Below are 27,787 nucleotides of genomic sequence, written 5' to 3'. Positions count from 1 at the left end.
CGGGGGCAGCGCCGGCGGCCGGGGAGGCCGGCCCGGCCTTCTCTCGGTGCGGGCGCTGCCTGGCCCGGAGCCCCGGCCCCGCGGCGCCCCGAGCCCGCAGCCCGCGCCCTCCGCGACAGAGGTGGTGCTGAGGGGCTGGCCCGTGTTATTGTTAGTGAGTTGGGTCCCTTCCTTTATTTTTTACCGATGCCGTTACATAAAGGGTCATTTTGGGAGCTGTCTTTGTCTTTACTGACCATCGCCCCACAAAGAAAGGTGCCAAGCAGGTGGCGGCTCTCCTGCTGCGCAAACCTCGGGAGTCAGAGGCTGTTTGAGCCCGGTTCCTCTCCCAGGCTCGCCCTGGCCCTGTGCGGTCCCTGCCGTGTCCCCAGGGCCCTGCCTTGGCGCACGGGAGCAGCGGTGGTCGCAGCCGCTGCTGAAGGGCAGAACGTGGCCTGCCCCAGCCCTGTGCCGCTGTACCTCCTGCGAGGCAGCCCAGGGCCAGCCCGGGCTCTGCGGGATTGCCCCGGCGTGTGCCTCACCCAGCCATTCATCTCTGCGGCCGGTGCGCTGCTGTGACCTGGGGACAGTGGCCCCAGTGGGCGGCATTGCATCATGCTCAGCCAGGGTGTCACACCGCTGGTGCTACTCACAGCCACCCCTCCCGTGCCACAGCTCTGCGTCACCTCCCTGTCCCTTGGCTTTACCACGGTTCATTCCTGGCGTCGCCAGCTGGTTTGTCAGCTTTACCATAGCACCGTGCTTCTCTCCCCACAATAGCTCGTAAGCAGCACAATCACCTCGGCTGTACGTGCAAACCCTCCTTGTTCTCCACCTGATGGTTCGCTCATATGTCTTTTGCTGGCAATGGGAAACAAACCAGTTAATACTTCAAAATCTTGTGTTTTCCTTGATTTTGCAGCCCTTCTTTCAGCAGGAGTGTTTCACAGCATCCTTTTGAGTGTTTCAATAACACCAGGGACATTGTGGGTACAGCCACTAGCTCATAAATAATTTACACACATTTCTTCAAGCCATAGCTGCCCTTGTAGATATGATACTCATAACAATGCTTTGGCCTCTTGTAGAGGACAAAGAGAAATCCCAGGGGCTTCTCTAGGGGGAACTCAGGGGGTTCTGTCAAGGATCAGAGTGGATGTACACAAGGAAGGAAAATGGCAGTGCATTAGGTGCATGAGTAATTCCTGCATCCTGGGCAGAGCACGGGTGGAGTTCAGTCCTGTGTCCAGATTAACATTCCTACAACTCCTGAAATGTGCTGTGGACTTGTTTTGGTCTTTAAAACATTCCAATTGCCTGCAAAGTGGCAAGGTGAATTTGGTGGTTGCGTCTTCACTTGACATAATTTAGAATGGCTGACAATTTGGACAATCAAAGCACTGTATAACTTCTGGAGCACGGAAGTTTGTCTTTGGCATTACCTTTCAGTACTTTGTATGGTCAGCCTTACTTTTATTTGTAAAAGAGAGATAAGGATAATTGTTATCTGGGGGGAAAAGAAGTGAATGGACAAGTAAATGAAAATGTAAATTTGGTGACTGGCTAAAACCACCTCTGTTAGCAAAACAGGATATAATGTCAGGAAACAACCAACAAAATACTTCCAGTGTAAACAATCCAAGCAGTGCTGAGCACTATCTTACCCTCTGATGTGCCTCTCCCTCATCAGAAGAGGCATGTCTCTACTTTCTCCCTTCTTTTGTCCCTGGGAAATTTAAAAATACCCCAAGACACAGCAACATCTGTTCTGTGAATCTTCAGGGAAAATACAGGAAGACTCACAAGTGAAATCGGAGTGCAAGAACTTAAGGGGGGTGCGGGGGGGGGGAAGTGGAAAGAGAAAAAAAAGGCAAAACATGTTTTACTGTACCCATTGCCTGTATGTAGGGAGCATTTACGGTTTCATTCCTAGGAAAATTGGATGAACCTCTGTAATTTCAGTCTAACCAAGACTTTTCAGAGCACCAGGAACAGTGCGGATGGGTTGGAGCTGCCAAGCAGTCTTTAACAGCTGTGTAAGGAGCAGATGCAGTTGGAGGCTGGGAGGGAGGGCAGAGTGCCTTCAGCATCACCCTGCTCCTCCCACACCTCGGTGCACCAGGCAGGGCAAACAGCAGTGGAGAAGCCTCCGCTGCCAAGTGTAACACACAGAGGTGGCGTGTCAGCGCTGCTGGAACTCGGGGCAGGCTCACACGGTACACACCACAGCAAGAGGGTCTCTCGTGAAGAGCCAGAGCTATAAAAGCACTGACTTCAATGTGCAAACTCCACGTTCTGGATGGCCTACCAGGAATTCCACAAGCATTCCAAAGGCAGAAAGATCAATAATACAACACAAGCATTTTGACATGCACGTGCACTTCTTGTAGCCCTGCCACAAAGAACTGACAATATTTCAGATGTCCAAGGTGTCTTCACTCACCAGGTAGTTATGGATAGTAAACAGCTTTTGTCATTAAAGTTGCCATATATTTTTTTAAAATATGTGTTATTGGAGGAACCACCATATTTTGTCAGAGGTGTTGAATGGTAGTCTGGAAGAATGAGCAGGTGAAGGACCCTGGATGATTTCTCAGAAAACCCTGAGAGGCTATTAGGTTTGTGTTCCCAGAAGCACAGAATGATTTGGGTTGGAAGGGACCTTACAGACCATCTAGCTCCAGCCCCACTGCCATAGGCAGAAACACCTGCGTGACCAGGTTGCTCAAAGCCCTATCCAGCCTGGCCTTGATGAATGGTAGTTGGAAAAGTTGGGCAGGTAAAGGACTCCAGGTGAGTTCTCAGAAAACCCTGAGAGGATATTACCTATGTTTTCATTTCAAAGAATATTATACAATGTCCTACTTAAATTTCAATGAAAGTGAAATTCTTGTGTGTAACTCAGTGGATCAAACTTCAGACTATTCAATATAAATAGGAAAAGGTAAAGGCCCTCGTACTTGCATTAAAAGTTTCACTCCTGAGAGGGTTGTTCTTAAATGTTTACTATCATGACTGCTCAGTTTCTCTCCTCATACTTTATGATGAAAAATTAAATGCAAAAGTCTGGTTTGACATTGATTTCAAGCCTTTACTGTATGCATCTATCCAGGTGGAATGCTTGTGTTTGAATCATGTTAATATTAGCTAGCTTTCCCTGGGGATTCCACATAGCTACAAATGTTTTACACGTCACATGTAATGGTAAAGTTCTGCCTGTAAAAATGTCCATGGGCACTGACTTAAGTCACAGCTGATGACTTAATGTGGGGCCAGAAGTTCATTTGCTTTACACTGTTTTGTTGGCATACTCTAAGTGTACATGAGTGTGATGTAATGACACTGTATCTGTGTAATGTGGTCACGGTAAAACACCTCACAGCTTGCCAGCAGCAATGCTTGGCATTTCCTAAGAGCTGAGTATTCTGGTTTAGCACTTAGATACTCCCCAAAAATTATTTTATAGTTTTACACTCAGTTTCTGATAAAAACTGAAGTCACTGGTTATAGAACAGTTTTGGACTTACCAATGCAGAGTTTGCAAATGTGGCTACTGAAGCTGCCAGCACAATTTATCTATTATTTGTCTGGATAAAGAATAGCTTGTTCATATGTTTGCAAAAGAACCTTTCTAATTTGGCTCAAGGTTGAGCAGCTTATGTTCAGAGAAAGAACAAGAAAATTTGCTGGGATTTTAGCAGTAGTAGATGACGTTCCTTCCAGGATCAATCTTTGGTTTCTTTCCAAGCAGGCTTACTCTAGATAAGCACCATTCATTTCCTTATCATGTAAATTATTTACTGGAAATAAATGTGCAAGTCTTATTTTATCTGCTCCCTTTTACTTAATGTAATTTGCACATACATAATTCTCGAATTTTGACAGTAGTGAAATGATCCTTTTTTTTTTTTCCTATTGCTGGCAGAGTTTACATAAACATCTATTTTGACTATGCCTGAATATTTTTTAATAACTTTTCCACAGGCCTTCTGTATTTCAACCGCTTCATACAAGTTACAAAAAAATTTAGACATTATGTTTTAAAGTAAGAGATCCTATTTAAAGTCTTCCTGTTACATTTCAATTCATGAGTAGTTTTTTCTTGGACAACATGTTAGTTTAGGAAGATCAATGGTTTTGCATTTTCACCCCTAGCAATGTGTGACTGGTTTCTGAGGCTGTTTTTTGACTAAGTCTCTTGGACTGGCCCCATTTTTCAATTTCCTCTCCTTAAAGGATAATTCAATTAAGCAAATAGATTATTTTGAATTGTGGGTAGCTCCAGAGAATAAACCTTGCATAAATAATAGCATGAAAGGAGGTAAGGGGAATCCCTGACTTGTGAACTTGCAATCCTTCAGAAGTCCACTGCTTTTTGTTTTACTTTTGTGAGTGAATTCATTCTATAAACTCAAATGGTGAGGACAGGAAAATGAGATTACAGTACCCCAGGGTAGCTGGACGATATTCCTGGAGCCAGTGTTTTAAGACAGATGGATTCCATTCCTGGTGGAACACGCCCCATGTCTCTGGGGAAAGAATTTTCTTTTGTTTCTGCCAGAAGCTTTTATTTGGCAAAGATATCATGGGCCCACTCTCATGCATATTTAAAAGGAGAATGGGCCCCACCGGTTTAGATACATCATCTGGAGGACAGGGAGGAGCTCTAGTGCAGGAAAGAGAACCCGGGAAAAGCCACTCAGATAACACACAATAGCAATTACCACAGAGTTGGTTTTTAATTTTAGCTTCCTGCCCCCACTCTCCCACGATGCACTCTGTGATCACCTACATGGAATTCCTTTTCAGTGATGAACAGCAGCTGCCAATAAAATAACCACAGGCTCATCTGAAAAACAAAAGTAGCCTGCAGTAAATAGGTGAGCTGTAGATGTCAGGAATAGGGCTGTCCTTCCTACATGGAGCAGGGGGAACTCACCTGCTCCATGTTTAACAACTGCAGTTAAATGAACTTCAGTATGGATTCAGTACTGAGATCATGATACTGAGAGCTTCTCACACTTCTTGGCAAAGGGAATTCTGTGGGCTTATTAACTAATTTGTAAATCTTTCTGTAAAAGCCACTGTTCATCTAGTGTGTTCCTGAACAATTATATCCTGTTAAACATACCTGGAGGACTTCTTTTCCCATCCCATTTCAGACTGCTCATTTTAGGCATTTTTAGCTTTAGTTTTTGAGCTAGTCTTGGGAAAGACAAGTTTAAGAGAAATAAGTAATCCTCTTGAAATTCTTACACATCTTTGGGCAGGGACCAGAGGAGGTCTGGCAATAACCTAATTCACAAAATATGGGGGTCCAGCTGTAGCTCTCCTAAGCTTCATATTGATGTAAGAAGCAAGAAAACAAAAAAAAATATGGATGAGAAAAATGCTGAAAAGGAAGATTGCTAATGCTACTAAGGTAGGAATGCAAAGCTCTTGCAGGCACCACCCTCCTGTCTAGCCTTCACTTATCACTGTAGGGTTATTATACAGAACAGAGAGAGTTTAATTTACATTGCTTGTTGAATAAATCCTCTCTCAAAGATGTGAACTCTGTTGATGCTATCCATCTGGGCAAACCACTTAACAAGCTTACTGGGGGACCCCTGATTACTGTATGAACTCTTTTGCCAGAAAAATAGGCTGCCAAAGCAGCACATTGTTTCAGCTCTCTCTATTTCTTTGCAGTGCAGTTACACATGCACTTGAATGCTACCAAAAGCACAGACAGACTCAAGTTGCTTCCCATACCCTTCCCATATGTAGGATAACTAGATTATCTTAACCCTCACCCTGAGTTATTTCCTGGTGGTGAGCAGCCCTTGAGCTGGGTTTTACACCCACACTTAAATTCCACCACCAGCTCTTCAACCCCTTGTGGTAGGACTTTAAGTGCAAGATAAGGCAAACTTCACTGACAAGTTACACACTCACTGTAGCATGACGTTCTCTCCTGGCATGCTTGTTTGGCCCAGAGAGTGCCAAATTGTCCAGTTCTGACTCGGCTACTAAATATGCTAATAATCTGAATCCCCTATCTGTTCACAAACAGTTCTAGGAATTGCACTACTACTCAAATTATTCCAGAAAAATAGCAGGTATCAAAACCTGCAGCATTTAGCTTTCAGTTGCTTATAATACCTTCACTAACCTTTGGCTGCCCAGTTTAAAGTTTTCTAAATTAGGTATTTGCTGCAAATGGAATGCTAGCTAAAATGCTTCTGCTCACATAGTTAAAGAACAGTAACATGATTTATACTTTCTAATAAAGTTGCCCAGAGACTTGTAGCATAGATTTAAATCTGGCAAGCAAGTTGTGTTTTATACCAGAGCCGTGCCTTTTGCCAACACTCTTGAAATGCAACCAGATTTTGTGAAGATGTGAACTTCTGATGAGCATCAGATGTGGGCTGGCCTTGACCCCTGTAGCTTCTTTCTCAGAACATCACGCCTGGAACTGCAGCACTCCTACAGCAACACTGCCTGCTATTTCCTCTGCAGCACCAGCCAGGTTTGTCACACCAAGTACAGGAACTCAGAGCAAACTCACAGAAGCACGGAGTGGCTGAGGTCAGAAGGGACTTCTGAAGGTTACTTGGTGCAATCCCCTGCTCAAACAGGGACCCTCAGAGCCAGCTGCCCAGGACCATGTCCAGACAGCTTCTGAGTACCTTCAAGGATGGAGATTCCACAGCTTCTTGGGGCAACCCATGCCAGTGCTTGGTCACCTTCAGGGTAAAAAAGTGTTTGCTGATGCTCAGAGAAAACCTTTTCTGTTTCAGTTTGTGTCCATTGCCTCTGGTCAGTTTGTTACCAGCCTCCAACTAGATACTGTACCATAGATCACACCTCCAGTTCAGACATTCAGCCCTTAATACATCTATCTGCTCATCCAGCCCATACTTCCTCAGCTTCTCTGCTGAGGAAGTTGGCAACACAGGATCATCGAGGGAAAAAGATAGCAGTGGCTTTTTTTCTGGAGTGTAGCTAGAACACAGAGCTTAGAGACATGATAAAAGATTAACAGCTGTAAGAGCCAAGAGAGACTGGGAGAAGAGCCAGTATACAAGGGATCTCATCAGGGATTTGGAAGGAGAGAAAATGCAAAGGACGAGTGATGCTTGGGTAAATTCTGTAAAAAAACAGCAGAACAAGGTCTCCTCTCACATGTTTTCATCTAGGTAAGCAAGAAAATGACAACACACTATGACTGCTTATGGAGAAACAAAAATGAGAACTGTGGCATCAGTTCTAGGAGTGGCCATCATATACTGACAATGGAAGTCAGAAAAACCAAAGTGTGCACAGTGCAAAACATACACTAAGCCACACAAACATAAGCACTAAGAAGGTAGAAAGCATCCAAAAACTTTTAGACTGTATAAGGAGTTGTAATTTAGTCCACTTCTGTGATCACACTTTTTTCAGATACTACTAACAGAAGCGAAGTCTGTTAGAGAACTTAACAGTGTTTAGGTAACTTAAAATTTCACAGTAAAGACAACTATGAGCTATATGATTCATATTGTTCATGAGAATGTAATGAAAAAAAAGTATCATTTTTTAAATCATCTTAAGTAATGGTTTTCAAACACGAGCACGTGACCTATTGCTACAGAAAAATTATCCATTTGGCAAGTTACTGACAAGTATTTTCCAGCTATCATTAGCTACATCCTTATTTTCAGGTGCCAAATTTGAGATGTTTAGGGTCAGATTTGCCAGAGTTTCCAAACTCAGAGCAGTCAAACAACAGCTCTATACAAGTACAGTTGAAAGCACTTCACTGTGTAAAGAACAGAGCAAGAAACTGGAAGACAGAATTAAACACCTTCTTCAACACTGGCTTCAGATAAATCTCAGGTCAATAGAATTTCAGTCTAAGCAAACAGTTCTAACCACAAAACTGGTTTCTTTCAAGTAGCTGAGTAAACAGCAAGCATCTTTTTAAGCTTACTTTTCAATGCTCCCAAGTGACAGTAGCTGAAGCATGAATTTCAGCAGTTTAGAGTAGCTTAGCTTAGTTAAACTGTTTTTAATGTCTTTCCCTGAACTCCAGCAGTTAACTTGCAATATGGAGATAATGATATGGAGCAACTCTGACTGGACAAAATAAGAACAAATCCAAGTTCACCCCACCTATCATTTTACTGGCCTGAAAAAAATGTTCAAGAAACTATTTGAATTCAATAATGTCCCTAGGAAATAGGGAACTTCCACTGACTTCACAAACTTACTTGCTTTACACAGACAAGCAAGATACAGGGATGCAAGTGAGAAAGCAAGCTAGAAATCAGGCTAACTGTATACCGCACCCAACTTCATTAACCATGTACGAAAGGTGGAGAATAACAGAGCAGAATGAAAAACTCACTAAAATACTGTACAGTAAGGTGTAGAGCCAAAAATGAGGTAATAAATTCATCCACAGAACACTGTCCTTGCAAAACAAAGACCTGGCTTCCACAGAAGGAAAAAATTAAAAAGCTATATGACTTTTTAATTAAATATTGAATCATAAGCTGTCCGTACAAACACATTCAACACATTGTTACAGACATTTGCTTAGAAGTGTCTTCTTGATTCTGGAACCTAAACATTCAATTGCAGTACAAATTTTGTTGGAAGTTTAAAAATTTCAGTGGTTTGATAGGATGGGAGGAAGCTGTGCAACTTCTCACGGCCTTTTAATGCCCTTTTGTGACATTGAGATATTATTACAATATTGTTTACAAAGCAGTTTAAGTTTCAGGACTGAGGAACATTTAAGTAAAAAACATACTCCATTTGTTTGCATTCCAGTACAATTTATGAGCTATTTAGTGCCATTTTCTGTGAGAAACATGCCATCTTGTAATAGTGCTCTTTTGGGGTTAGCCAGCCTTTTTTGTATTACAAAACTGACACACCATCTGCCATATCACTGATGTATAGTATGAAATAAATTTCCTGGCCTGAACATGCAAATATGAAGTTCTCTAGAACTAAAATAATTACTGTTTTCAGTCTGCTACATAAACAGGGCATTCATCAAGGCCAGGTTGGATGGGTCTCTGAGCTGGTCTAGTGGGAAGTGTCCTTGTGCACAGCAGCCAGGTTGGAACTACATGATCTTTAAGGTGCCTTCCAAGCCCAACCATTTTATGATCCTAAATATTTAGATCCTAGAAACCTGAAATTCCAAACAAAGGAATTCCTGAGAGTTCCAATAATTAATGTCATAGGTTTGGTCCAATGTATAACAATGTCCCTGTCCAGGATACCACTGCATTTCTAACATACACAAAAAGATATGGGAAACAGGCTAGTTTTTCAAAATTTAAGTTAGGAAAGAGAAGCCTGATGTAAACAGGCACTGTCACAGAGCTTGTTTTAAACAGTTACATCTGGGAGACAATGGGGTAGAGGTTTGCTAACAATTTGCAAGCTACTGCTGTGAGACAACATTGGTATCTTTAATTATAGTATATGTAGTTGAGATCAGTATATGTGCAAAAGTAAACTAAGTTCCTAAACTTAGAATACAGTTCTAAACAGATACAGTTCTGTGTAAATAGTTGATAAATTCCTCAGTGGTGTACCTTAGGGAAAATCTCACATGCTTTAATCTCTGATGTTTAGGCCAGAGTCTACACAGACTCTGCAGGCAGGAAGCTCAGGCTGGCTGGAGCATGATGCTTTTCCTCCAAGTGGATCCTCACAGCTTATGGGGAATAAATGCTCAGCTGAGTCAAACTAGTCTGCTTGCCATTACCCTTATCCAGTCAGGTAACAGTAAAAGAGATCCTGGTCCTGAAAATTGAACTTTTAAGTATCACCTAAAATGACACTGTGCAAACAGACAGATGTACGATGTGGATTTGGCTATTCTATTAAAACAAACCATCTAATTATAACGTACTTTCAGCCCTATTGCTGCAGATATACAAGAATCTTTTATTTTGAAAATTGCAATAGTTTTCTTTCCTGCCACTGCTGAATGAATTACCTGATGATTGTTTAAATAAAGTCATACCCCAAAGAACTCTAGAGAGTTACATAATGACTAATAAACATTAACAACTAAGAAAGAAGAATGGAAGACAAAAAATAAAAAAGCAGGTAAGTCAAGTCTGTCTCATTTACTAGAAACTGGATACTTTTAAATCCAGATAATCTTCTGTTCATATATATTCATGTATGAATGTAGCTTATCTATCTTCTTAAGCATCATGCATTGCAAATAGCACTGCTTACTCTCCTCCAGGTACATCAACTATGAATCTCACAGGGGAAAAAAGAAAAAACTAAGGGAAAAACCAATCAAACAAATGGGAAAATATACACTAGCAAAGGAACAGGCTAGTTATTTGAATCTAGGTTGTGGCTAGCAATTACTCTCAAAACGGAATACGGAATCCCTAGGAATGGTGTACATTACCCAGTTTCCTTTTGTAACCACAGGGCTGCATAACTCCAAAAGCAAATGTGTTAAAACCAAGCAAAATTAAGGCTGTCAGAAAACTACAAGAGACCACAACTGAGAGAACAATCACCTTGCTAGATTACATCCTCCCTTAACCAGACCGGAGCCTAGAAAATAGAAATCTTTCATTTCACCTTCAGCAGGCATTATTGAGTAAAGCAGAATGGATTTACTTCAAAAATATGGTGGTGAGAGGTAAGTAAAATGGCTGTTGCCTCACTCTTACTGTTTCAAAGCTGTGGTTTGTAACATCAGATTCCCTTTGATTTCCAGAAGTAGATGGGGTAAATAAAAAAAAATGGGAGAAGCACCTTTGTGAACTCAACTCACTGTACAGAGGTCCTTTAGGGGCACTGAGTATGCAGCACTGAAGACTTATAAAAAGTGTTGTACCAAAATAAAAATAAAATCTTTTATCAGAGACTCCATTGATAAATACCTCCACAATACCTCTCACCATTCCCAATAATCATGGCTACAAAGAGCAAGCATCTTTATACCTACTTCTGTTACATGATAAAATACAAGTGTCATGTTATCAATGTAAAGCTTTAACCAGTGACCAAAAATAAACTCTATTTAAAAACCAGAGGAAAAAAAATATTGAATGAAGGAAACTGCTGCTTGTTTGTTTGTAAAAGAAGTCTAGTATTTCAGTTTCCAGAGGTACTATATTAATAGAAATTAAAAATCACACATCTTCTGCTTTACTCATTTGCTACACAAGACATAAAAAAAAATGAAAATCAACACCATAGTTTCCTCACCTTGCTGTAAAGCTTGTTTGATTTTTCTCTCTTTTTTACTGAATGTTTTGGAAGTCAGATTCTTTCTAGACAAGAATGTAGTGCAATCTCAAAAATCAAGTCTGTTTGAAGTCTCTGGTTTTTAAAGAGTGTGCTCAGTTTCTCAGCAGGAAAAACAGAAATGTCACAAGGGACTACTTAGATGTCTCTTCTGCTTTTGCGGCTATCCTGCAAATGTGCACCACAAGTACATGCATTTTTTATGCTAAGTAATCTAAAACCTTAATAGGAATTCTTAACTGTTATTCTACCCAACCTGAAAAACAATACAAACAGATACATTTAATTAGGTGGCCATCTGATCCCTTACACTGCAGAATGCAGTCAGGCTACTCCTAAAGCACTTGTAAGCTTGACTCCTCTAAAGAAATATACAACATACACTTTCCATAGAGTGCATGTGTTGTCATGTAATTATTAAATAGACTTATTGAGTCCCCACCCTACTAGCTTCCACTGAATAAACCTGATTCAGAAAAGGCACTGGTAAAACTTGTTAGGATTGCAAAACATTGCAGCATTGCCCACCATCATGTTAATAAAAAACACTTACCAAGCACATGCAGTAGTGAGCTTGTTACCAAATCAGGAAGGTCTTAAATAACTCATTCTTAATTCTGTAGTTTTTCTATTAACGTCACATTTTATTAAAAAAATAAGTTTCCTATATTTAACATGTATATTAGCTTGCTGTATGTGACTGGAGATCTTGAGACCTTTAACCTTGAACGGCAGTAAATCCAACACTTTCTTCACAGCTTTGGAAAAGGGTAAAAAGGGAGGGAGGATGAAAGGGAGGACAGGAAAGAGAACGAAAAAAGAAGAAGCACCAGGCCATTCCCATTAAGAGAGCCAAACAGTTCTACAGCATCAAAATATGAACTTCCATCACAAATATCAGAAAAAGGAAAACTACTGTATCGATGAAATGTGGATATATTCCATATACTTTAAACATACCACTGGGAAAGCCTAGACTAGGAAGGAATACATTCTACCTGCAATTCTCTCTCCTCTATTTCAAAGAAATTATTTTCCTTCCCTCTCTTGTATAAACTACTATTCCAATATGTCTGTTACACTAAAGCCAGATACACAACACCCTGTATTTCCAAAATCTGGAACTATTTTATCCCTATTTTTCCCCACCAGTGGCAAGAATACTGGATAAAAACTTGAAGGAGGAAACAACTCAGAGGTGTGCACATTACGTATTTAATTTGTAGTCCAGGAAATTGCCCCCACATTCTTTCAACAAGAAAACTGCAGGAGTCATTTCTAACAGAACACATATATGTGGTGCTTACATAATCTCCATGGGCCCAGGGTTTATGCGAGAGAAACCAGGGAATGAACAACTCCCCTAAATCCCACAGGTTATCTGTACAAAAGATGAGCAGCCCACAGTTGTACTGCTCTATGTGCAACCACTCTGCCTTGGTGAGAGAACCCCCTGTAAACAGAGGGAGTCACAGAGAGCCCTCTGTGCAGGAATGCATACCCTGGAAGTAACATCATTAGCAGCTGTATTTTCAGGGTCTAGTGAGAATAAAAACTCATGGAGGCCATGAAGCACTGGGTTAGACTTGGATGTCGTGTACAAAAATAAAATCTCAAGGGGCCCAGAGTTCTGCTAATGAACTCTCTGCTGCTTCTCTTTGGGAGAAGGGAACAGTAAATGACCTTCCAGCAGAAAAATCAGGAGAGAAAATATTAGCCGCAAGGAGAGACAGAAGATCCCTCTCTACTCCCACAAATTCCTTCCTGAGAAGTGACACTTTCTGGTTCCCTTCAAATATATCTGTATAAGTAGAAAACTGGAGATAATATATTCTTGCACAAATCTTTTCTTACTTTCCTCACTTCAATGACAAAGCCTTTCTAGAACAGGGATGAAAGGCTACATTTGCAGTTTAAGCAACAATGACATTTTAGATTGTTGTAAAATCAAAATACACTGGAAATATCCAAGCAAGTCCCTACATTAGTCTGATGCTACGTAAAGCCAAGAACAAACAAGCAAGCAATGAACACTGGTATTTTGGTTTTTTGCATGGATATTAGAAAAAATAGTAATCATACACTTTTTTTTTCTTTTTAAATGTTCATTACTTAGATAAAGCACATATGAATGTAACATTCAGAATTGTAACATAGAAAATGTAATATGGGCAATCTGCTATTCCAAGTACACTTACCAAAATACAATTTTATAATGAAGAAAGTCTCAAAATACACCTGTACAACAACTGGGATCCACAAAATATGATTTAATAGAGTCACTCAAGATCACTTCATTGAAACCACTTTTATAATACTGTTTGAAGAGTTTACCTCTGGTCAAAGAGCACTCTCCCCCTTCCTTAGCCTGTCCCACTAAAGCAAGGGTGGAATTGTAATTGCAATGCATATCTTCTAAACCCCCAAATCTGAAGCAGTCCTATGAACTATGACACTGCCTACACTTAGATCCTGGGAGGATGGGAATCACCCTCTCAAGAGGCCATGGTACATTGAGACACTTACCCATATTATTGTCGGTAGCGCAAGCAGAATAATCTCGGAAAGGGCAACTAAATAGGGTCAAAATATGAATTAATTCTCTCACTACCAAATCGTTCCCTATGTGTTACTTAAGCATGTAACATTAAAACTTAACTGAAAAAGAAAAAGGTAACCATTTCATCCTATATTTTCTTTATTTCCTTTATGTTTAGAAGTTGCTATTTAAGTTCTATTAACAGAAATACATAACAAAAGCTCCCTATCAAGTGGAAAAAAAGTAATTACAAATGCTGAAAAAGTTGGCCTCATTAACATATGTACAGACTCACTTAATACACATCTTTGTGGGAATTAAACCATTTTATGACACACATTTATACAGGCATTAAACATTCCCAAGTAACTTTGAGCAGAGAACACGCCAAATCTTTAGTCTGGGCAGACAGAAATGTAAGTTTCAGTTTTGATTGTGGAGCTAACATGCAACAGATACAACATTCAGTCTGAGTTGTTGTTGGTAAGTTGTTCTGTCTTTTCCTGCAAAATTGAATTTGGGTCTTTCTGTCCCTTCTTGTCTTTGTTCTGCTGTTCCTGGAGAGTCAGGATTATTTTTCGTATTTCTTCTCTTTTGGTTTTCATTCTTGGGCGTGGAAACCAGTCTGTTAAATTCATTGGTAGCTCAAAACTCAAAATGGGATTCTGAAAAAAAGGTCATTTGGATATTACAGTTAAGAGTTATAACCTAAATGACTGAAGGAAACTATAGTGAGGAAGACTACATTCTTCCTCACTTCATTCCATAAGCATGGAACAAAATTTCTACAATTTCCGTGTTTTGTACATGTATAATTATGGTAAAATCAATCATGCTTCAGTATGTTACAGACTAAAATCCATCCAGATCACACTCTTGATTATAAGGATGCCTGAACAATCTACTGTGTTTGCTACAACTTTTAGACTAAAGCACTTGTCTACATAAATGTGTAAAACTATCCTAATTTTAAAAAAAGAGAAAAAAAAAGATTGAGTGAGAGAGAAAACTACTACAAAGATATAGGACATTTTTAAAGCATCAAAATCTAGAGCTGATCAGGAGTCCAGAACATTTCTCTTCTTATAAACAGCCTTTAGAATCATGACCAACTAGGCAAGACAGATTTAGATTTCACCCTAGAAAGCAAAGCTCCTGCCTACCACCAATGCTTATTATACTTACATTCTGTATTCTTGCTAGGTAACATTCATCCAAATAATTACAATAATTATTATAATGAAGCATTCTCTACTCCTCTTCAGTGATACTGTACAACAATTCCACCCTAACCAAAAGACAATCTGGGGAACAGTGCTGTCTCTCAAAGAAACTCCTCCCTTTCTGTATTCCAGTTTACATCATCAGGCTTCTTTAAGAGTGAATTACATTCATCAATGAGGTAAGATCACCAAGACTGCTTGTGAAAAAAAACTACCGGCATTCTTCGCAGGGGCGTATCAGTGCTTAATGTTGCACTAGCAACCTTTTTTTTTGTGTTTGTTCAGTGCGGGGAAGACAAGCAGTGCCACGGTGAGAGGCCAGCTGTGCTGTGCTGTGCTGCCCCTCGCCCCGCAGGTCCTCGGGGAGCAGCGCTGCCCCTCCGGCAGCGGCCCCTGGCGGCCCCTGATGTTCACAAACATCAGATTCAGCACCTGCTCCCACATACTCTCCTTCCAAGTTTGTGGAGCTGGTGCAAAATGAGACTGTGGGCAATTTTCCAAACACAAAGAAGCTGAAATTGTTCGCTGAATAACTTCGAGACAGTCTAGTACTGTGCAGCCAGCTCAGGTCTTCCCTCCCCACTGGAGTTACTTCTGAGGATATCCTGCGATTTGCCCTCTGACACATGTATGTATCACGCCTATTCTCTGGCAGACAAAGCTGCTGCACACTGCTGGACTAGGCAGGACAAGGGATTCAGCCTGGCATAATCCAGCAATTATCAAAAAGGAATGGACTAGTAAAACTTGGAGGAAGTTTTATTAAACCATTCCAAAAAGGAATGGATTAATAAAACTTGGCTGCTCCTCGTACTCCCAGTGAACAAAACAGGAGGCACTTGGTCTAAGCTCTCAGGAACTCATCAGTAAAGCAAAGCTTTTGCCTTCCATTTGCACGAATGCATTCTGCTAAAGCCTTACTGCTCTTGAGTAATGTATGATTGGAGGGAGGGAGGGCTGAGGAATGGATAAGCTGCCAGCTTTTCCAGGAAAAGGTTAGCTACAGGAGAGTTTAGAAATGCTCTAAAGCACCAGGGATTCTAAAGAGTTACAGTCCCATGCAGGCAGCATCTCACTTGACCATCATTTCTCCTCCCAATCTAGACCAGAAGGTGCTAATGTCTCCCCTTGTGAAAGGAGCTGTAACTTGAAGACCAAGTCAGCTTGCAAGGAAGTAAGCATTCAAACAATTCCTTCAAGGGAAACAAGATGTGGCATTCAACTGTAATGATTTCACTTACATGTTTTCTTGTAAGTTAAAAACCACCCCCAAAAGAAACATAAATCCCCTACCTCTGTCACATTTCTGAATTTATTCTGTCACAGTTCTCAGGGGAAAATTAAGCTTTTTGTAGTGCATTTTTAGTTTAGATTTTGAGCTCAAGTTCTTACTGGATGGTTTTAAAGGGTACACAGCAGAAGAACAGAAAGGAAGACTCCAAATGTGTTTTCTTTAGATTCTCTCAGAAAATTTCATGGCTTACAATTCTTTTATGTGCGTGCAACTAAAAAGGTTAGTTTATTTTCAAAAAGGTTACTCTGTGTGTTTATGCATAAATTAGTTTATAATGCATAATCTCATTGATAGGTATTGAGCTACACTAGGAGCTTTTTATAAATGTAATCATTTTCACAGCTTATATTTGACTGTTGCAGGAATCAAGAATAGCTTCAAGAACATACATACCTCAAAAAAGCTCTCCACGTACTGGAGGATGTACACTCCACAATCACTGAAGTTGTTCTGCTGTGGCACTTTTGGGTTGGAACCTTTCATGACATCTTTGGAAAAGCTTCTTTTGCTGCCTTTCCTCACTTCCCATTCCACCTCTAAATATCTACAATAAAAGACCATGCAAATTAAGTTCTTTTTATTCCTTGAAGAATTTCCAGAAAAAAAAAATCCAAACAAAACCCACCAAAACCCCAAACCAAACGAAAAAAAAAAAAAAATAAAAACCCAACCAAAAAAAAAAACCCCTCAAAAAACCCCTAACCAAACCAAACTAAAGAAGCCCCAGGCACCAGACAGGAAACTTACTCCCTTAGTGTTTTCACAACATTTGACCGGGAAGGGCCTCTCAGTGAGTCCATAAGCAAAATGCAGGGCCTAACAGAGAAGAACACAAGTTTTAAGTACACAGTATTTTACAGCAGCTTGAAAAACACAATGTTACAGAGAAATAGTTTGTGGGGTGGCCTTAACAAAACTAGATCAATACTGCAAAGTTCTGCCAGCACTGCTGTAACCTCCTACTAGGGATAACTAAATAGCAAGTTATCTTTATATTTAACCATACACTAAGTACACTTAGGAATGTACTTAGAAAATATAGTACTGTCAGACAATTTGTTACAGTTGCTTTAAACACCTTCAGGTGTCTAATGCTCTTTTAGGTGCACAAGGTATCTGGGACACTGGCAAGAGGAAGTAAGGCACAGAGCCCACAAATGTCCTGCTGGAGTAGCAGCTTGAGGATAGATGGGACACTCCACAGCACACTAGAAGAAAAGCATTAGGAAAGCATGTTCAAGAAGTGATTCCAGTCTGGATATGAAATCTAGCTGGTAGATATACAAAAAACACCCACCAAATCTATTAAGAAGACTTTAAAAAGTAATGTATCTATAACCAAGTCTGCTCAAGTCCTCTCCTGCACACTACAGATGCTGGTATCCTATCACTCGATCCAAAGCACACTACCTTTTCAGGTGCCACAAGCACAGCAATCTTATTAGCCACCTTATATGCAATTTGGATTTATACATCAAAGCTAACTCATACCAGAGTTCAGAATTTCAGCATGTATGTAGCATGTATTTTGAGGGATAAATAAATGCAATTACTTTGCACAAATCTGTTTTTTCTTATCTAACAATAACACATACACATTCAAAGTATCGTCTGAAGAACCTTCAAACTAGAAAATTCAGACGAAATATCTGCATGCATTTATGCACAGGTATGTTTGCATTTATAAACTAAATTACATGTATGCAATTTTTTAGGCATAAACAGATAATCACTTAAATAATATTTGATTGTTTTAATTTGTGATAGAAGTATTTATATAGGTACGATTCTTTAAAAAGCATTAAATGCTCTTTAAAATGCTCTTCTTAAAAAAAGTACTTTCCAGGGGGAAGAAGTGACGACCTTTTCAAGGTAATTTTCTATTTTATATAGAAATAATTTTAAAATATGCTAATAATAAAGTATTTAAGTGTTCTTAATGACTTTTGATACTTAAGCATCAAAGATGTTATGAAATTTCACACTGTATTAAGATACTGTCTGCTGCAAAGTATTATGTACAGATAATCTGTCATCAAAATGGGACAAATTTGGCCAAGCTATAATCAGAAGCGCATAAATATTCTTAAAACACAACACAGATGGACTTTTCCTTGAAAACATATTTAGTCATATGTTCCATAACATATATAAATCTGTAATTCTCTTCTGCCTCCTAAGAATGTACTGTGAGTGTACTGTGAAAGTCTTCACCTTTCTAGTAAACCTTGTATTCACAAGAAAGGAAATACAAAAATAGATAAATTATGAAAAAAAAAAACCCAAAGAAAACTGTCAAGACAGCAATACTAGTAGCAATATTTCTGGATTTCGAATCATGCATCTGTCACACCGTACGGCAAAGAACTGCAGTAAATATTTCCTAAGAAATTATTTCTGGGTAACAAATATTGAAACAGAAAAGTTTTCAAATCCAGAACAGATAAAAATTTTTCAAGAAGTGTGGAACACTTTTATTAGAGAAAAAACAAGAGAGAGAGACAATAAAGAGGAACAGTTATCTTATTTAGATAAGAAAAGGGGGCAGTTAAAAATTACTCCAATTTTCCTTTACTAATTTGAGCAGTGATAAAAATATTTTCACTAATAATTTAATTATTTAATTTAAAAACATTAATCTGCTTTTTAATATAGGATACATTTGAACATGCTTCTGCACCTTGTTTTTGTAGGAATTCAAGTGCAAAATACCAAAGAACAGCCTTACTGGAAGAAACAATCTTCATTTGCCTGATGCAGCACACAGGCTTAACAGAAACCAAAAAGGCTATTATTTCACTAGTAGTTTCATTCAATAAATTTTCTGCTCACTGAAGATTTTAATATAAAGTTCTCTCTCAAACCCTAACAGCATGCTGATGAATGTTCATGTATGACTATTTATCAAAATTATTATCTTTTATATTTCATAAACTTCTATGAAATCTCCATTTTAACTGTTTTAATACTTACTGTTTGCAGATAGTTGGCTTCAGGTACCATTGTCCCATTTCTGAATTACAGTTATCATCTACAAGGCCACCATCATCACTACTGTCTTCCTACAGAAGCAATGTTGTTACAGGTGTTTAGAAGCTAATACTGTTTTTTCAAACAGATGCAAAGGAATTTATTCTTACATTTAACATTTTCATTCAAGACCAGTAACTGAGTTTAATGAAGAAATTATAGCTTTAATCTGAAATTATTTACTGTTTGTTAAGTTGACCAACTTTTAGTCACATGGTTTCTGAAATTCATGCTAGAATGACATGGATTGAATGCTGCTGTTTATTTAAGGACTATGAAACTATAAAATGCAAGTGACATTTTCAAAACACCTCTGGCTTAGAAGAGGCAAATCTCCATTATCTGGTTCTAATCCAAATTATCAGTGCTTTTCCTTGCCAGTCAATACTAGAAACTTGCTTGGCAGTTTCGTATGTAAGTTTTCTTCTAGGTGAAATGAGACAAGATCTGCAACAAGCTGAGAAATAAATCTCTGTTTTTGCTCCAAAATGCAACAACTTGGTTCTTAGGGCAAGGAAAATTAATCCACGATACACAGGACTATGGATTGCAAAAACGGTCACACCACAAGCCTGGAAATATCCTCTGGCCTTTCGATTTCAATACTGATTGCTGTGAATGATATGGAAGTTTTATGAACAAAAGCACTAAGATGTTGTATGTAAAAGAATCCCAGTGATCCATAGTTTTTCACTCTTCCATTGAGTTCAACATTACTTCCACAGATCACTGCATTATGGGGAAGGAGGTCCTTTCCAAAAATGGGAATCCCTGTACCAGCATGATTTATTAACATTTTCGTGTGTATTCTGTACCTTTCATTACCACACATGATCTTGGCACTGAAATCCTCAAGCTATGTCATTAATATGTTATCATATTAGGAACTACTGCCTAGCTCCTTGTACACTTGTTTTTGTTGCAGCCTCAACTCCTTTTTTGCAGATGAAAAGGTTGGTCCACTCAGCTTGTCATGGTCATTTCTACACTTGCTTTGTGCATTCTAGAAAATAGTGACAGTGACAGCTTCTGCCTGAATTAAGTTCTAAGCTACACAGGAACTAATGAGCTTGGAATTTGTTGCCTTCCTCAAGGAACATAGCTGGCCATGTACTTGCTTCCCTGCCTTCACGCCATGTATTTCAGACTCGAAATACTGTACTACTTATTCTCCATCTTCTGGAAACTCTATCTGCTACAAAACAGACAGGCAGTTTCACCAGGCAAAACTCAGAATGTTTGCACAGGTGGCATGACAGGAGATATGGGTTAAGTCCAGCTGAAAACAACAGCTGGTTTAGGTTTCAACATCAACTGGAGCTTTTATGCGTATATATGTGTACACATATACACAGCTACTTGGAAGTCATTGCAGAGAGCTGCAGATTGAAAAATAATCATTTGTTCTGGACTCAGAGGTCCAGAAAAGGTCATACACCTGGAACATGAGCAGGCAAGCCAATTAGGAAGAGCAAGCGTGTAACTTCTGGCCTGCTCACACTGAACTTAAACTTACAGAAGCAGCAGGTCTATGGAATTATGCCCTCATATCCAGCACTGAGTGAGTCAGGGACGTTTTAATATTCAGTCTTCACACAGCTTTAAAATCTACATGTTTTCCAACATGAACAAGAATAGTACTTGATTATAAATCCATGCTGTGTAAATCTGATTAGGAGAAGCACCAATGAAACAAAACAAGAGAGTAGCACATACTTATAAATGTGTCTGGTTATATCCAGGAAATGCGGCTGAAAGAAGAGTAACTTGTTCTTGGGTTTAGTAGATGAACATGGAGTGAGGGAGACAAAAGATAGAAGTGTACTGACTTTCAGAGTTCCCACTAAAATAACTGTGTAGTATTGTCATTAGACAAAAGACTCACAAAATTAAATGCAGGATCAGTACAGCAGTTTTCTATTAAACAGTTAAATGAACAAATGTATAACCCACTCTGTCAGCTAACCTGCAGTTTTTGTAGGTAACCAGTGCTTTGCACTTGACACTTGTAAAGATAAGTAGCTTTAGAAAATACACATTCACAATCTGTACATCGCTTTTAAGCTGTCCATTCAAAATACAGCACAACAGTTCACATTTCCTAAATAAAATTGCTAAATTCTTTACCTGGTTATCTTGGTCTTCAGAAAAATCTATAAGCTCATCTTCGTTTAGTTTACTGCCATCAGCTGAGTCTTCACTATAGTTTAGTCTGATTTTGTGCAATCCATCTGTATCAATCACAGACAGCAGAATATTTAAATATCAAATACTATGTCATCACTGAAGACCAAACTCATTTTAAATACCTCAGATTTCCTCAGCATTGTTCACAGTAACTGTGATACAGCTAAGATATAATAATTTACTCATGCATATGAACAAAAGTGAAAAGCTTTTTCTAATAGCACAACAGAAACTGCTTCTTGTTGTGTGAAACACCTAAAAAAACTTGAAACACCTGGACTAAAACCCACTGCAAAATTTCCCCGTAATTCCATGGAGCCTTTATAACAGTCTAAACTGGTACTGCTACCACAGCGGCCACTCTGATATGCTCTCTAAAATGACCATCTACTCCTATCCCTTGCTGGTTCCTTTCGTAACACCAAATACATCCACACACACAGTGGATTGCACTGAAAAACACAGTCACTAGCTTATTATTTTTTAATAATATTTGGGATGGAATAATTTCTTCCACCAGTTCACTGTGCAGTTATATGAAGACTTGTGTTGGTAAAAGGGGAAAGGCAGCTTGGGAACATACTGGTGGGGAGGGCAGAACAAAGGATCAGCTCTCCTGGGAGCAGCAGCTTAGAAATATTTCAGTTTGTTATATAAAAGATTATCTGTAAATTCACTCTCAACAACCTCTATATATTTAGTCACATATTTAGTAGCAAACAACATAAGAAGAAAAAGAAAAAATGAATGTTCTAGCTCTACCTGTCTACAAGAAGCAAATACAGACAGCTACAAGCTCACTAGTCTTACTACTAACATATAAGATTTCAGAACAGATTCTGATGGGAAAAACAGTAAACTGTGGAAATAAATTAAACATAAGTAATTCATGCCAGCAAAACTTGAAATCCTCCTAGAAATGGGCTATTGTAATACGTCTAAAGAATGACAAAAATAATATTGGTTATGGTGTCATTGGAGGACGTATTACCTATTAAAGGAAACTAGAATTTCTGTAAGAACAGTAAATAGGGCATTGAAGTAGCTAGTGGAAAAAAAAAGGAGAACATACACATTTGAGAAGAACATTTCAAAAGAGATGCTAAAGTAACACTTTGGAAAGAGGTCACCAGTGAAGCTCCACAGGGAAAAACTTGGGAATTAGTCTTATTTAGTACCTTTGAAAAGACCTTAGCATAAGAAGTAGGTCATATACTAATGTGACTTATTGCTGACAAATTTCAGAAAAAATAAGTATTGAGACAAAAACACATCTTGCTCAAAAACTGAGCAAAAAAAAAGGTTAGATAAGTAATATTGGATGATTTCAAAGTTATTTAGGTATGAACTTCTACAGATTCACAAGTTCAACACCAGGATTTAGTTTGAGATCAAGCCATCTGAATTTAGGCTCCCATGTATAGTTAGCACCTAGGGTCTCCATGTCAGGAACTCATCATCAGAGCACAGAGCTACTTAACTGAACAGCTACTGTATATCTGCTGTAGGATGAGAAGAAAAAGTCTCTTGGCTTCACTGACTACACTAGCAGAGGCACATACAATCTTCTGAGATATCCTTGGATATCCAGAACTTACAGATGGATTTGGCACGGTCAAGATCCACACCCTTTTGGAGCAACAGATGAAGGCTGCTCAGATAACCAAAGGCAGAATGCCTACCTTCCATCTGGTTGAAATGGAAGTTTAAATACAGTGCATCTAAATTTAGCTGCCTAAACATATCCTTAGAGTCAATCTCACCCTTAAATTAGGACTGTGCCCCCTGAGAACATCCATTTTAATGAAAGGGTGCACCATCTTCAATAGTTGAGCAAGAGAATCGGAGCATTCAAGTTAGAAAGAGAATGACCACCAGCTGCCAATACAATGCAGCCAGAAAAAAAACCCCAAGAAATATAATCCTAGCAAAAACCAGTCATAATGCACATTCCAACTAATTACAGACAAGCAACAGTAGCAACATCCAAGACATGAGACCACATCATATAGCAGCAATATCGTAAATGGTACAATCATACATGAAATGAAAAATCGACTCGAACAAGAACACACCTACATGCACCACCAGCACCCCTCCAAGACCACCTAGGAACAGTGACAATGTTATCACAAATTAATATATTTAGAATAGAAGTTAGTACTGTTTATACCCACAAAGATATTGAAGTTGTAATTGCCTGCAGTATACAGATTAAACTATACAACTGGTAATAGTTTCAGAACTATACTTGTACTATATAGAACCTTGTACTATAAGGTATACAATTCCTTACTGTATAAACTAAGTCAGTAGGAATAGTACAGGTGACTAAAGTAAAAGCTTTTGCATAGTCATTTTCCTGCTTTATGCCTTAAGGAGACCCAAATGTTGCAGTGAACAGAGAAAACAACCCTTTTCTAATTCCTTCACCTGCCTTTAAAAGTATGCCAGCTCCTTTGTTCACTTGGGTACAAACTCTGCTGCAGATTGGTGAGCTCAGTCTCCATACCAGCAATGAATTGAGAAAGCCTCCCTACATGTAACACAGTGGAGGAAATTTTTTTTGTTTTCAGAATTATTTTCTTCCTCTTTTTACATACCTTCTTATCAGGACATTAAAGAAATTAACAGTGTTGAAGCAAAACATCAAATGATAAAATACACAGATATTAAGGCTGTTCACATAATCTTAGGTCAGCTTCCCCCTGCACATACATTATAAGGATCCAAGGTCAACTACTACTCTTTCCTTAACAACTGCAATCTTCAGGGATATAAAGTGGTATCTACAAAATTATTTTTGTTTGAAAAAAGGTCATAGAATTGAAAAACTAATCTGATTTAGGAAAACGGTGTTTTATCTCCAGCCCTTTGCCATGAGAGTTAACAGCCACAAAAACTTTTAAAATGAAACAGCTATGAATTACTTACATTACAAGCACTTGAAGTTAAGCCATATACTATTTACACCATTGTATTATATCAGAAGCAGTAACAGATCTAAAATCTCCAAATATTTCATTAAAATGTGCGTATTTTTACATTTACATACCCACAGATTGGCTAGCAGCTGTGAATTCACCCTGTATACCGTTTTCATCCAGAGTTCTATGGTCTAGTTTATGGCATGCTGATTCCACAGTGTTAGGTTCTTCCACATCACTGTCTGTTTGATTCAGTTTTTTAAAAGCACTTTTCCCCCTACAAGGACTTCTTCCACAACATGAAGATTCGCTGTCCTCTATTTCAGTGTTTGGGTCGGTTAAAGCTGTACTGTACTTTTTGGTAAACGTCTTCTTTGCTGTAGACTTGGAAGGCGAGTTTTGTGCATCTAATTCATTTGGCAAAGGAGATGGTGTGCTGCTCTCTCCATCTGAAGAGGAACATTTCATCGGCATTGCAGCATTTTCATGGAAATGGGGATTTGGTTCATATTTGGGTTTTTCTAAACCAGGGAAACAGATAACAGCCAAAAACCAGTGGGCGCTGCAAAGAAACAATTGAAAACTTGCAATTACATTAATGCTCCCATAATTATTCAAAGACAAAGTACACTAGCTGTTCATTTTTCTGACCAGGTTTTACTCAAGTCTTCACAGGCTTCTGTAAAAATACAATTTCTCCATGCAAATAATCACCAACAAATTAATTAATATGATGCAGTTAGTTGAAAACAGGTGCTGTCTCAAATATTTACTTCAGTTTTCTCACACTATACATTTTTTAAAATTTCTCTGAATTGAAGCTTATTTCTTTTTCAACATTTTCTTCATTAATGCATTAATTAAAGATTGTAGAGTTCATGTTTTATGGCTGTTTGAAGGTTTCTAGTAGTTCAGCACTAGCAACACAAGTAGTCAGATCTAATGGTATGGCTGAATTGCCCACACTCTCCCACCTATGTGATCTTCCAACTGTATTTAACACTCCACATTTTTAAAGAAATCTTGTCAACAGTGAGTTAAAGAAAGAGAAAAACAGGAGTGCTTCTAATGCCATCACAATTGCTCTGCTGTCTTCCTCAGCCTTCACAGAACTTACATTCTAACTTTTCCAAATCAAAACCAGTTATATCCCCAAACACAAAGTGTAAGTTTTGCAACAGCCTCCTCCCATTTTCCTGCTTCTTTAGGCTTCACTGACTTGCCACTCAATCAGAACTACAGCAGCAGCAAATTTAGGAACTGAGGCATTACAAGTGGATTTTGATTGTCCAATTAAGAAATTTTCCGAGGGATCTTTGATTGTCTACAGCAAATAACAGAAGCTAGCTATGTATTATACAGGTGAAGTCACATTTCAGTGTGTTTTAGGAGACAAAAGAAAAAGCAGTAGTTAAAAATGCATGTCTAACTGCCATGCTAAAGCAATAATTAGATGGTTATGAAGCCCAAACTGCATCAAAACTTAATGGCAATTAAAGTAAGTGGCCACTGAAAGCAGCATGTGTGGTATGGTTTGTCTTGAATGATTCCCCACATCTAATAAATGAATGTATTAAGTACTACCCAACCCTGGAAAGTGTGTGTATTTTATTAACAGAGACTGTATGTACCAATTATGTCAGCAGACTAGCATATTAACCTGGATGTAAAAAGAGAACAGCTTGTTACTTTTAAGAGAACAACCCGTTTTCACTGGAGACCTGAACAAGAAGGACTGTACAGCCAAAGGACAAGGATGTAGTCATGGTTAAATCAAAACACATTGTTCTGAAGATGATTCTGCCCTGGAGCCAACCTGCCCACCCTCCACTTACTGCAGATTGACAGCTGGTTAGATGATGAGTCTACATTCCCAAATCTAGTGGTTATGAGATAGTCTGGAAAAACTTGTTGGAACTAGACACCAAAACCCAGCAACTCCCCATCAAACCACCACTTTCATCTCCCTGGCTACTTGGTTATTTTTCTGCTCTGCAATACTCTTACTGTACCTACCAGGAAACCACTGTTGCAAATGAATGTCCTACCATCACCACTTGACAAGCTTCAGCTTATGGTGAAGGGACAGTTCTGAGAAGTGTGAGCAGGATTATATCCAGGTGACAGATGCACACCAGGAGTACACTTCTCATGCTCTAATCACAACAGGATGAGGCATGGGACCAAGCTACTCTAACCCAAAATCACCAACTCACACATGGCGTCAATGTTAAGCCTTCAGTATGAACTGTTATGTTCTACATGCTGACAAAGACATTGCTTTAGTTCCTTGTCAGTAAACGAACATGACACTGAAAACTACTGTGCTTTAAGTTACTAGCAACATAAATAATTCTTATAAAACCACAGAACTATTTGTTTTCCTTTTCAGGTGACTTCTAATTCATACTCATTTCTCCTCTGCATAACCTCATTTCTCCTATGCATAACCCATTGTGCATATGTGAATGACACATGAGAGGATGGTGGGAAGTGAACTATATAACAAGTGCAAAGGCAGCTTAAAATTTAAATGACACACAGTTCAAAGTTTTGGTACTTGAAGTTTCATGGGAGAGGGATGGCAAGGATGAAGTCTGCAGTGGACAGGGACCTGCAGTGGACCTTACACCTGAGTCATTAAAATCTCCTAGATCTGGATGTCTTGCCAGAGGTCATGGTACATCAAAAACTAAAGTTAGTGCTGATGAACACCTTTGTTGGGGAAATACAACTTTATAAAAAGGACATATCTACGTATGGCCAGTTATGAGATAACTGCTTCTATACTGATAGCCTCAGAATTCAGCTGGAGAGGAGGCAGCAAAATGAGAAGATTTAGAAATTTGCCTCCCACTGTGCAATGGCACAGTACTGAGATAAACCACGTTTTATTAAAAAAAATCTCTTTTTTAGTTTTTGAAATATCAGCTAGATATGCCTATGAGATGTTAGTTAGAAAATTTCTATCTGTCCTTATTTTTTTTATTGCATATGTTTAAAATACAGTACTTTAACTTTCATAAATATTTTGGCTTAAGAACTGTTTAGATTATTTCTGTGAAATACAGAAATGTGTTTGTGACAACTTGCTCTGATCTTAAGGAAAGCAAGCATTAACAAAGTTCTCAGCAAACATTAGAATGTTAATGGCCTGCTTCCTGATCCTTAACAAATAGCAGGACAAAGGGATATTAAAAAAAAGAATAAAGTTCTCAAGGCAGTAGTGATTTTCAATTAAGTTTTCCTTCAATATCCATTTATTGTAACTGAAGATGATCCCATCTATACCAAAGAGGTCTCATTAGGAAGGACTAAAAAAGATAAATCCAAA

At 38.8% G+C, this 27,787-nt stretch overlaps 1 protein-coding gene across 3 annotated transcripts in view; it reads right to left on the bottom strand.

Annotated features, from left to right (window-relative positions):
* Nucleotides 1-11,876: 11,876 nt before the first annotated feature.
* The window catches only part of SENP6 (SUMO specific peptidase 6), a 72,764-nt gene continuing 56,853 nt past the window's right edge, over nucleotides 11,877-27,787 (bottom strand). For all 3 annotated transcript variants that reach the window (XM_041477445.1, XM_041477446.1, XM_041477447.1), the window contains 6 exons: nucleotides 24,582-25,015; nucleotides 21,467-21,570; nucleotides 19,283-19,371; nucleotides 17,057-17,125; nucleotides 16,703-16,853; nucleotides 11,877-14,457 (listed from right to left, as the gene is read on the bottom strand). In XM_041477445.1, coding sequence (XP_041333379.1) covers nucleotides 14,257-14,457; nucleotides 16,703-16,853; nucleotides 17,057-17,125; nucleotides 19,283-19,371; nucleotides 21,467-21,570; nucleotides 24,582-25,015 — 1,048 coding nt within the window. In that variant the 3' untranslated portion in view covers nucleotides 11,877-14,256. The remainder of the gene's footprint in view (nucleotides 14,458-16,702; nucleotides 16,854-17,056; nucleotides 17,126-19,282; nucleotides 19,372-21,466; nucleotides 21,571-24,581; nucleotides 25,016-27,787) is intronic.

Source organism: Pyrgilauda ruficollis, unplaced genomic scaffold, assembly GCF_017590135.1.
Source record: "Pyrgilauda ruficollis isolate IOZ18807 unplaced genomic scaffold, ASM1759013v1 scaffold40, whole genome shotgun sequence".
Lineage (NCBI taxonomy): Eukaryota > Metazoa > Chordata > Aves > Passeriformes > Passeridae > Pyrgilauda > Pyrgilauda ruficollis.
Note: the sequence above shows the minus strand (reverse complement) of the source record. Positions and strands in the feature narration are given on the sequence as shown.